Raw genomic sequence first — 12,672 nt, forward strand, 5'->3', positions numbered from 1 at the left:
ATCTAAAATATTTACCATCTGCCCTTGACAGAAAATGCTTGATGACCTTAACATAGGCAATGGAAACAAGGATCGTCCATTATCAGTGCAACCCAAGCACTCATTAACTCGCCATTTATTGATATTTACAAGAAGCAAATCACTTCTTAACCACTACTAGTTAACAGTGGCTTTTGCTACATTGAGAATTTAGGCAAATCCCAGTGTAACTGTTAACAGACTGCTCCAGGCTGTTCCACCTCTTTGAAATGCCCATCTCCTCCTGTTCCTCAAGCACACTCCTACTCAGAATTTCAGCTCAAGTGTTAGCTCCTTTATCAAGCCTTCCCTAGTCTCAAAAGACCTTTCTCCCTTTCCTCTCCTGCTCTAGTTTCATATATATCACTCCATCACTGTGCACGATACATGGTTATAATACTCTCATTTCATGTCTGCCTTCCCATCTCCCCCCACCCCATGTACTGTAATGGACTCAAGTATCCTGTTTTAATAATCCTTGTAATCCTAACCCTTAGCCACTTAATAAGTCTTCATGGCATTAATAAATCAGTGAATGAATGAATGTTTTCAAAAATAATAAATCACTTAGAAAACATCAACAGACGTAGCCATCAGAGAAAATGTTTGACAATCTCAATTCCATGTGAACTCTCCTTTCTTTCTTGGATATTTTACCCAGGAAGCCGGTATAAACTGCTATACAAATACAGAGTAAATCTTTCCCTAGGTTTTGCATCTGGGAGAAAAAAGTTGCAAAGCAAAAATAAGGTCTGTTCCCTTGACTGGGAGAAGTGACATCGATCACTGTGTGATCAATACTATGTCCTTGTCCTTGGTCTTAAATAATAACTTTTCAATGACAACCACGTGAAGGGCTTGAAACATAGGAATAAAACGCTGAATAGTAGACGTTTCTGGTTTTTATACAGTAGTTGCACGCATCTGATCCCAGAGCGCCCCCTTTTGGCCATAAACAAGTTGAATCTAAATTTTAAGCTCCTGCAATGAAGGTTAAATTACCAAAGAACATTGTGCTGTGCCGATGAATACCTTTTTCTATTTTTTTCATGTTTTGCTTATATATTTCTTTATTCCCTCCATGTTGATATGTGGAAATTTTCAGAGTACAACCAGATAAAATTACACAAGTGAGGAAATCAGAGTATGAGAAATGTTGGAATGGTTAAGTAAGATGTAACCAGCAGGGTTTTCTCATTTAATAGGAAAGGAGGAAAATGACCATAACGCAAAATTTGTCACTTTCCAGTACTTGAAACTTGGCATGAACTGAGTAAGAACTGGAGACTAAAAACCAGCAAAAACCTGTTTGTTCCCATTACTTGTGCCTTGCTATTCAGCTGACAGGAATCACCCATCTGATACAAGACCTCTGCCCTGCAGCTGCAGAGAGACTAATCACAATTTAAATCTTTCTTATTTTTGAACCACCTTGCATATTTTAGCTGGATACATTTTCAGATACATTTTAGAATATATATATTCTAATATAGTTATATATATAGGTATATATATGTATGTATGCGTGTATATGTATATATTCTGTCAATGAAAATAACCAGTAAACAATCTACAATAGGAATATCTATTTGAACCAAACTGAGGACTATAGCCTTGAAGACAGCCTCTCAGATAACTCTCAAGAACTGCCCTGGGGAAGCATGATTTTCAGCAGAGTTTTCTATCTTGTCAGAACAAAGAATATTAAACAAGTCAGGGATACATTCCTTCAAGATTTCAAAGAAAACCCAGATCAGCACACACACAGCAAGCCAGTATGGCTTTGGCACCTGGGAAGGGCTTCTTATCACGGAAGGAGGACCGGCATGGGCATCCCAGGAAGAGGGGCATTTATCTTTATTCTCAACATGGACATTCGTTACTTCCGGCCAATGCGCCCTTTTCTTTAATAATTAAAGCAAGTGTACAATGTATGTTTGATAGGCCACAAACAGGCCGTTCTGGTTAGCATAAAATTCAAGTTAACTCATGTATAACCCAGAATGGTTTCCCGTACTTCAATATGTAAACATTTCTTTTATCAAAACACACATATCCTACAATGTATGAGTCTTGTGCTCAGCCTGTGATCCGCATTTGGAAAGAGTGAGCATTTTCGTGAATTTTTCTGGGCAACCAAAGTTATCTGGGGTAGAGTATCCTTAAATCCTCCAGGTGTTGAGTAATTCATTCATTCTGCACAATTTATTATGCTTGAGTTACTTTCTTGCCATACTTTCTGAGGACAGCAGTGAGGTTGGCCAGCATCTTTGCAGATTTCATGCTCCGTGTGTCAAAGACAAAGCCCTTGAACTCACTCATAGAGAGAGACATTGCGTATGGCTGGGGACGTGTGGCCTTAGGCCAAGGAGACAGTGGGTCTAGTTGAAGTGCTGACATTTATATTTATACAAATATTATTATATTTGTATTTATACATTTATTTATATGTCTAATTTTGACCTCACCCAAGACCAGTGACACTTTGAAATTCATTTCTTTCTAATACCTGAAAACCTAAACTTTAACTCCAAACTCATAGCCAGACCAAATTCTTCCAAAGTATGATATAGTATTCCATCTCCTGAGTGGATTCTAGGGTCTTAGCAAATTTGAGGGGTGAGGGATGCATTAGATCTTTGTGAGGCTTGGATTTGGAATATTTCTGATAGTTGATAGCAAAACTTTATGCTTATCAATTAGTAGGGACTTAAAAAAGTAAATCTTGGAGGACGCACATCCTAGCTGATATTTACGCAGGTCAGAGGGAACAACAATATATTTGGTACACGGGTTCATATGAATGGGAAAATATACAAAACATACCCATTTACTGGGATTCCCAGAACCACCCATTGAAATGCACTGAGCTGGATGACAGCAAGTGGTAGTAATTATGCTGTAGTAGTGATGAGGATATCTAACAGATACCACCCTTCACAAACACAATCACACTTAATCTCCGCAACAACCCTTGTTAAAGATATCATGAGACCATTTTCAAATGAGAGAACACTGGTATTCAGCGAGTTTGTCTTCGTCAGTTCCCCTAGCATCCGATCCCAAGACACGGACTGTTATATAGGGGATTTTTCGAAAGCGTAATGTTGGGTAAAATCTGTCCAGGAACAAAGGAAGCAGGATAGGACAGTAGAGTTGTCTCATCTTGACTTTTTGTGCCCCAGTATCGATCACTCATTAGCTGCAGGCTGCCCTCAGCCTGAGAACGCCATCTCTTAGGCACTTCCCAGCAAGGTAGCTCCCTTCAGTGGGAGACGCCTGTGAAGAGTGGGGTGCGGCTAGATGCTATTAGCAGCATCAGGGAAAGGGGGTGCAACAGCCTGGCCCAGTGGACCCAAGCGGGTCACCAACAGAATCTTCCAGTATTTAATTCGTCGCCCAGAGCTGATGTAACTTCTAAATGGCAGAGCCGGGATGCAAACCCTGATCTGCTTAAGCTCTTATCACTACAGAGGCATAGATTAGCCTATTTATCCTACTATCTGAAGCTTTATACAATTAGTATTTTTTTTCAGGGCCTGCTTTGTGCCAGACACAATGCTGAGAGCTGGAAAGGGAGATCTACTGACCAGGAGTGAAATGTGGCTTTACCGTCGCTTGTGAGCTGCCTCCGAGGCCTGAGCTATCCTGACGGGGGACTGAGAGATTAACACTTGTTTTTCTCCTACAGGCTGACGAGATGCAGGATGTGATGCATTTTAACTACACTGCGTGGCCTGATCACGGGGTGCCCACGGCCAACGCTGCAGAAAGCATCCTGCAGTTTGTACACATGGTCCGACGGCAAGCGACCAAGAGCAAAGGCCCCATGATCGTGCACTGCAGGTAACCTCATCAAATGCACTGTCAGGTAGAAATCATGGAGGAAATTGCCCCCCATTAAACCACTGATCGGACTGAATGAACAGTTAAATGAATTATGATTTTTTAAAATGTACGATTAACTGAAGTCTTATTAGATACATGATTTACTTATAATACAGCTATTTATATCCTGTAGTAGATGAGATTAATAATATTATTGCCATTATCAGATTAAAAAAAAAAAAACCTAAGGAGTAGAAAGATTAAGGGAGTCACAAAAGTTCACGCATCCAGAAAATGGAGTTAGTATTCAAATCTAGGCACACCGGTCTCCAAAGGCCGGGCTTTTAAGCACCAGGTGATGGTACCCTATCCTATCAAGGATTCTGTGGGGTTTATAACAGAGCCAAATACAAAGTCAAATTAAAACTAGCCCATCACAACCCAGAGTAATATAAATAGACATAAAACGCAAGTTGAAGGAAAGGTGAAATAAAAACATTCAGCTCATGAAGATAAACATATTTGCTAGGTTTCCCTTCCAGATTATCTCTAAATTTCCAGATGGTGCAGACAAAAGGCGCTATATGATCTACTGCATTATCAAAAATCAAGGACCACGCTAATCCCTTACAGAAAGAGTTATCTTTGAATTTAAGCTTTCTTTCCTACCATGTGAACAAAGTTCCATCAAAATCCAGCAGTGTGACGTAATGTTGTTGTGACGTGTTTATGCAGCCTCAGAAGAGCCGGGGATGTAAATGCACTCCTGTTGTGTATCAGCAGTAGAAGCGGAATAAAGCTGTCAGAGGAGGCCTTGGCAGCCAATAATCCTGGATCTAGTACCTTGGTCTGTGAACTAGAATGGCTAAGGGTGTGTGTGTGTGTGTGTGTGTGAGAGAGAGAGAGAGAGAGAGAGAGAGAGACAGAGAGAGAGAGAGACAGAGAGAGAGAGAGAGAGAGAGAGAATGGGTCTCCCTGGAAAGAAAAATGTTTCATAAGCTACCAAGGTTCTGATTAGGGAGACTACCCTTGCTGTCAGTCATTCCCAGTCAAAAGTTTTGCTTCACCAGATGAAATTATCTCATCTCAAAATGGTTCTTTCCAAGAGCAGAAAATAAAGCTGCTTGACCCTGGGGTCAAACACATGGACTCCTTTCACGCACGTAGCAGGGTAGCAGGTATAGTTCTGGGTGTGACTTCGCAAGTGTTCACCCAGACACAGAACGTTTTATCTGAGAAGGTAAGTCCTAAGAGGGAAGAATTGTCTGCTGGAAGCAGCAAACCACGGCTCTGAACTCATGGTTTTTCCTGTTGGATTTCTCTCCCAGCAAATCCCACATGTAAATTGGTTTTGATTTCTATTTCCTCATATTCCCTCATAATCCGGAGTTCACTTCAGTCTGTGAGTGATTGGAGGAAAAGGACGGCTGACTTTAGCTGTAACCCTGGGGACTGTGGTGGAGAATAGGTCAGCCCATATCACTCCACTTCCCTCTATGCTCTGAGCCCTGGGATTTGGGGACTGGGAGAGACTGGGTCCAAATATTAAATCTGATTTTGAGGCAACTGTCTGGGAGAATGAAGCAGACTAGCACCCACTAGCAGGGCAGATGCACTTTAAGGAAGGTCTGAGACGATGAACTTGACCTAGGGCTGAAGACGCACAAATTACCAAGGCCCCAGCCCCAGAACTAGGGTGTGGACATCTCTACTAAACTTTCTAGCTGGGTGTGAGGGCTTGACTCTGAGGCTACTTGGAAGACTGGAATTGTTTACGTTTATCAGCTCCCTGGGGGGCCAGACCTGACTGTCCAGGAGGCTCCACATGGAATCCTTACTTTCCTAAGGAACAGAAACCCTGGGGGGCGGGATGGGCAGGTGTGGCCAAGGCAGACCCACAGCTCTCTAAGAGAGGTAGCAGTGGTAGAACTGTGACGTTAGGAGACACATCAACCACAGCTGCATACTTAAACAACAGTTGAGCGGGAAATATTGTCAGTTTAGTCTTTTTTTTCAATGATGCTACATGTAGTTTTGATGTGTTTTTGGTTTTTGGTTTTGGTCTTTTTTCATCGCCAATTTGTTTCCAACGGTGTAGAAGTGCTAAGTGATGTGCTGTCGGAACCTCTTTTTCAGTGCTGGAGTCGGTCGGACGGGAACATTCATTGCCCTGGACAGGCTCTTGCAGCACATTCGGGATCATGAGTTTGTGGACATCCTAGGGCTGGTGTCAGAAATGCGGTCATACCGGATGTCTATGGTACAGACCGAGGTAGGAACATAATCACAGGTATTTTTAAATTTGCCCTTGACTGAAAAACTTCCCATTATTCAATCGCATATGTCAAGACCATGGTCTCGATTTTTTTTTTTTTTTTGCATCTGCCGTTCCCAGTTTCTTATTGTGCACATTCAAACTGCTCCAAGGTATAAAAGAAACAGATATTAGTCTCTAGAAATCCATTTGGTGTACTGTGCCCGCACTTTTATTGGTGTTACAGGCCCTTCAGTAACCCAGAGCACATGGGCGTGTCTATAATGGAATAAAAGCTCTTTGAACAGACTGAGAGTTCGGTGAAGGTGACAGCCATCTGGGGAAATGCCACCAAGTGGAGACTTTAAAACCGATGTGATTTAATTTCTATATAAAATGCTAGATTTGACTCAATAAGTTTGTCATTATTTTGCCATTCATATGGCTCAATTCACTTTTGATGATAATATGGGTTGGCTTTGTGCTTTGTGATGAAATAAAATCCTTACAATTTTGAGGATTTCCAGCCTCTCATCTACCAGCACTGCCAATCCCTTGAGCTAAATGAATGGAATCGTCATTGTAGCAACATGGAGGCATCCCCAGAAATATACACCCGCGTTACGTGCTTCCCTTTCTCCTCTTCTCCCAGGTACTCTCCACCGCAAAGCCTTAAAATGCACTCAGGCTGGAGTGGCAGCCGCAGACAGACAGCATCACGCTGCCTCAGAGCAGCAGTGGGTGTGCACCTGTGTGGGTTCACAAACCTAAGCACAATAGTTTCTTCGTAATCCTAGTCACCCAGCCTTACTCGCAACTTCTTAGCTTCAGGCGAACACTAATCCTTTTTCTCGAGGAGTGTGTGTGGGAGGAACACTTATGGACTGGAACCCAGCCTGGCCCTGACCTCTGACTCAGTTCCCAAGGGATTAAAACCTGCCTTAATCTTCCTCATGTTTTTCCCAACAAACACCACTAGATGTCAGTATAACGCAAAAGTCCACAGTCCGGGCTGCCGTCTCAATGCTTCCGGGTTCCCCTTTCCCACCCTTTTTACTTTTCCTCCTGCCTCCCCATCCTGTCTGACCAAGGCTTGGCACAGACGTTCCAATCTGTTCATTTCTGAGCTCTAGCAAGATCATAGCACTTTGGAAAGAGTAACTCATTCACATTCAGATGGCTCAGGGATGATTAGGAAGCAAGACATCTATTAGTGTGCTCACTTCCTTGAGATCACTCACATTCCAGTCCTGCTACCTTCTAATTTACCACTGTGGAGACATAGACATTATCCTATTATCATACGTTTAAAATGTCCTGGTTTCCCAGACAAGCCCAACTACCTAGTGATTAAATAGTGTGTTATGGGGATTCCCTGGTGGCACAGTGGTTGAGAGTCCGCCTGCCGATGCAGGGGACACAGGTTCTTGCCCCGGTCCGGGAAGATCCCACATGCTGCGGAGCGGCTAGGCCCGTGAGCCATGGCTGTTGGGCCTGCGCGTCCAGAGCCTGTGCTCCGCAGCAGGAGAGGCCACAACAGTGAGAGGCCTGCGTACCTCAAAAAAACGAACAAAAAATACCTGTGTTATGAATCTGTCCATATTTTTGGCTTTCACTTCCATAAATCTATATCCCCCTACGTGATTAAAACTCTCTATTATGTATATTGATCTCCAAGCTTCAAAGGGCCACTCCTTATTTTAAGTATTTTGGATTTGATGAACTGTCTGCCCCCACTGACTTAATGCATACCTTTTATAATTTTATAGACTGTGATTACAGCCTGTTGGCTTTCAACTTTCCAACAACAGAATCCTAATCCCTTTTTCAAAAGTCTACCTTCACATGGTAGACCCTCTATCCAATTTTCAGTGCCATTATCTTTCTTCATATGTGGTAATCCCAGGACACCAGGGCCACCACCATGTGCCTTTCTGTAAAGCTGAGAAAAAGTTGGGTTTTCTCTATAACTTCCTTTCCTCAAATTTTGATTGCTTCTTTGTTTATGGTAGTATTTTAGGTTGACATCTCCAGGGAAACAGTCTTTTTTAAGTACGATATCCCTTCCCTGAACTCTCGTGGGAAAATTCAAAGTCAGCAGAAGAGGCAGAGGTCACCACGGGTCACTTATTTTTCCCAGCTGTTCCAGTTCACTCTTGAGTTCCCTCAGGATTTTGCAGCGATCCTCTCTGGTTCAAGTTATTTATTTATGTCGGTTTTGTCAGTTGTGTCTGGAACCACTCGTCCAATGATTTACCTCTGTTTTTCCTCATTCCTGTGCTCTTCGTGGTTCAACCTGTAACTTGAATGTTAGGATTTCCTTAGCATCCTCCTTGAGCTCATTCACGCCCCAGTCCTGCTGCCTCCTAGTTTACTGATGCTAATAATAAAGAGCAGAGTAAAAAATTATTTTTCTTCATCATCCCCGAGCACTCCTTTGACACTAATGGTTTTCAAGAGGCCAGAATGATTCTCCAGCGGAGTCGATGTATATACAGAAACCACAGTGTGTTGTGTACAGGTTACCTCCCATGCTCGTTTTTCATTTTCCTGTGCCCTCTTGATGGCCCATTGCCTTGATTCTAGTACCCCACCCCCTCTACAAACTGCAGAAGTCACTGATTAATTTGACCATATCCTCAGATGCAGGTTTCAGGTCCCTACAACATGCCGCATGGGCCGTATTTTGATGAACCCTTTTCCCCTTTCTCAGCTGACCAGGCACACCGTGTGGACCCCTGCACAAGAGGAGCGAGGGGTAGTCAGAGAGTAGGGTAGTCAGGCCAGACCCCGAAAGAGGCCAACCCTGACCACTGTACAACTCACTTCACCTCTCGAATCTCCCATTCCAATGAACAGATACACCCTACTATATATAAAATAACAAACAAAGACCTACTGAATAGCACAGGGAACTAGACTCAGTATTTTGTAATAACCTATAAGGAAAAGGATCTAAAAAAAGAAATAGACATAGATGTGTGTATAACTGAGTCACTTTGCTGTACACCTGAAACTAACACAACGTTGTAAATCAACTATACTTCAATTTTTAAAAAATTAAATAATAGGACTTCCCTGGTGGCGCAGTGGTTGAGAGTCCGCCTGCCGACGCTGGGGGCATGGGTTCGTGCCCCGGTCCGGGAAGATCCCACATGCCGCGGAGCGGCTGGGCCCGTGAGCCATGGCCGCTGAGCCTGCGTGTCCGGAGCCTGTGCTCTGCAACAGGAGAGGCCACAGCAGTGAGAGGCCCACGTACCGCAAAAAAAAAAAAAAATTAAACAATAAAAATATATATTTTTAAAAAGCTCCCATCCTTCATCTGTAAAACATGAAGGACAACGTTCATTAGTTGTTTGTTGTAAAGTATACATCAGGTGAACCGATATCATCAAGATAAGTGCTTTGAAATTGTGAAGTGCCACATGTGGATGGCCTTCGCCTCTCCTGGGCTCTCTTCTATTTTTATCAAAGGTTTTTTTAATTTTCCTCTAATAGGCTTTCCCTGGAGGTCAGGCCTTGCTTTGAGCAGCTGCTTCTCCTTATCGGCAGCCTCCTGATTTCTCAGGAACTCTCAGAGATGCGTCTGTAAATAGTCTTTTATTTACTTTTCCTGTGGCCTAGCTACTTTATTTACTTATTTATTTAGACACAAAGTTTGGCCACTGCGTAGGTATGGGTTGAGAAACCAGGCAGTCTCTGTCCTTACCGATGCTCCGTGCTTGACTCAACATCAGAAGCAATGGACGGATGTGTCATAACAAGAAAGGGAAGCTCAGTTACTGATGTGATGTTGTCACAATTTAAGGGAATATATTTTCCCCAAATCTTGTTGAAAAATACATGTGAGTCCAGGGAAGTTTGAAGTATTTAATTTTATCCTTTGTATGAAGTTGTCATACAAAAGGTCCTTGAAATCCTGTGGTTATCTTAACTGGTTCTTATTTAAAGGTTATTTTTAATGGTATTACTTAGAGAGAAACTCCGGCAAATAAGGAAAAAGGAGAAATGACCTTGACTTCATGGCATAAAGACAGCTACTCTCAATATTTTGGCGTACCTCATCTCGGCCTTCATTCAAGTATAATGTTCACACAATTGTGCTCATATGCCCTATACACATATGCTAATTTTACATTCTGATTTTTCACTTAATATTTTGCTACCTGTATCATCCCAAATTGCCTAAAACTCTATAACTCATTTTAAAGACTGAATACTGTTCCATTTTATTTATTTATTTTTCTTTTATTTATATTTTTAAATTATTTTATTTATTTATTTTTGGCTGTGTTGGGTCTTCATTGTGGTGCACGGGCTTCTCACTGCAGCGGCCTCCCCTGCTGCAGAGCACAGGCTCCAGGCGTGTGGGCCTCAGTAGCCGCGGCACACAGGCCCAGCAGCTGTGGCCCGTGGGCTCCAGAGCACAGGCTCAGTAGTTGTGGCACACGGGCCCAGTTGCTCCGCGGCATGCGGGATCCTCCCGGACCAGGGCTCGAACCCGTGTCCCCTGCACCGGCAGGCGGACTCCCAACCCCTGGGCCACCAGGGAAGTCCCATACTGTTTCATTTTAGATATGCTGTTGCTTACTTAAAACATTCTCCTTTTTATAGGACATTAAATTGGATTCTTTTCTTTCTTACTTTTATCTGTCCACAATGCCATTTATTAGCATTTTATTAATTGTACCTCCACCAACTGTAGGTAAAAATGATTGCTTCAACAAACTCAATCATCACTGAATATTATTTTTTTCCTTTAGGTTTGCTTACTTTATATATAAAAAAATTGTTTCAATTTACAATTTTTTATTACTTGGCCATTTTTTGCATATGGTTTAATATTTTCTCAGTTTACTTAAACATTTAATAAGCACAAACTAAGTGCTGGGTATTAGGAATAAAAAGACACGGTCCCTGCTTTCCAGGAATATTTAGTCTAGTGGTCAGTTTATTTGTCACTTTAAGTGTGCATGTTACTGATGTGGATGAATTTTAAACAAAGATGAAGGTATCAACATTTGTCATAATTCTAGAAAATATTCCCTCTCAGTTTCTGGTTTGCCCTTTATTTTATTCTTTTTACTGCTTTTTATATACAGTAGTTTGACATTTTTATTTGTAACTTATTTCATTGTTTAAAGTTTAAAGTCCTTCCTTAAAGTAATCAGAGAAAAATTAACCTATATTTTCCTTTATATTTTTATGGCTTAGTTCATTAAACTTCCTGGAATTTATTTCAGTGTATTATGAGGTGATGTGCTACTTTTTTTTTCAAATAGCCCCATGATTTATTGTTTGAATATTCATTGCCTTTAGCATTAAGTAGTGATAGTCTAAGCCCTATTATTAATCAAACTATTTCTACAGTTGATTCTCTTGGATCTTCTAGTTATAAAATTGTGTCATATATATGGAATCTTAAAAAAAAAAACTGGTTCTATGAACCTAGGGACAGGACAGGAATAAAGACGCAGACGTAGAGAATGGACTTGAGGACACGGGGAGGGGGAAGGGTAAGCTGGGATGAAGTGAGAGAGGCATGGACATATATACACTACCAAATGTAAAATAGATAGCTAGTGGGAAGCAGCCGCATAGCACAGGGAGGTCAGCTTGGTGCTCTGTGACCACCTAGAGGGGTGGGATAGGGAGGGGGGGAGGGAGACGCAAGAGGGAGGGGATATGGGGATACATGTATGTGTATAGCTGATTCACTTTGTGATAAAGCAGAAACTAACACACCATTGTAAAGCAATTATACTCCAATAAAGATGTTAAAAAAATTGTCTCATAAATAATGAAGAATGTTTCCCTTGGCATCACATCATAGCATTTAATACTGCCATAGTATTAAAATATTGTATTTTTGCACAAAGATATCTTGCTCTAAAACCTGTCTTTGTCTTTTGCTCCAGGAGCAGTACATTTTTATCCATCAGTGTGTGCAACTGATGTGGATGAAGAAGAAGCAGCAGTTCTGCATCAGTGACGTCATCTATGAGAATGTCAGCAAGTCTTAGTTCAGAATCCAGACCAGTAAGTGGAGAGGAACCCGTCATGGGCACCCTGTCTCAGCACAATGGGAGAGGGCATGATGGGATACGACAAAGGCAGCAGTGGCTATCTGTGCTGACTCTGACCCCACAGAGGTGGTCACAGGGAGGTGGTCATAGGGAGAGACAAATACCGTAGCAGATCTTTGAGCTTCAGTGGGCCTAGGTTGGTGGGTGTGGCATGCAAGAGCTTCAGCAACTCATGAAGATTTGCCCTCCATTCCCTCCACCCTGAACCTTAAATTATTCTGATATTGGATCTGTGCCTGCAATATCAGGCTATTACCATCCAATGCTATTTACCTAGATACTTTATGCAAGCATTTTACTGACTACAAGGGCCATACAAGGGGCTACAAAGAAGACATGAGCTAAAGTAGACACCCCAAAGAAGAAAAACAATATTGACAATAGTCTTAGGTTAGCGGAGTTTTCAAATGCCTTGATCTCATCTATTATGTGAGTACTTACTTGAGAGCATCGTGAAAAAAAATTGTAACACAGTCAATGCCTTGT

At 42.0% G+C, this 12,672-nt stretch overlaps 1 protein-coding gene across 2 annotated transcripts in view; it reads left to right on the plus strand.

The window, feature by feature from the left end:
• PTPRO (protein tyrosine phosphatase receptor type O) overlaps positions 1-12,123 on the plus strand; it is a gene marked incomplete at both ends in the record, with an annotated part of 224,795 nt that extends 212,672 nt beyond the window's left edge. For both annotated transcript variants that reach the window (XM_082850493.1, XM_082850494.1), the window contains 3 exons: positions 3,710-3,864; positions 5,983-6,118; positions 12,019-12,123. In XM_082850493.1, coding sequence (XP_082706619.1) covers positions 3,710-3,864; positions 5,983-6,118; positions 12,019-12,123 — 396 coding nt within the window. The remainder of the gene's footprint in view (positions 1-3,709; positions 3,865-5,982; positions 6,119-12,018) is intronic.
• Between the last annotated feature and the right edge of the window lie 549 nt (positions 12,124-12,672).

The sequence above is a fragment of the Leucopleurus acutus genome, assembly GCF_964270905.1.
Source record: "Leucopleurus acutus genome assembly, chromosome: 11".
Lineage (NCBI taxonomy): Eukaryota > Metazoa > Chordata > Mammalia > Artiodactyla > Delphinidae > Leucopleurus > Leucopleurus acutus.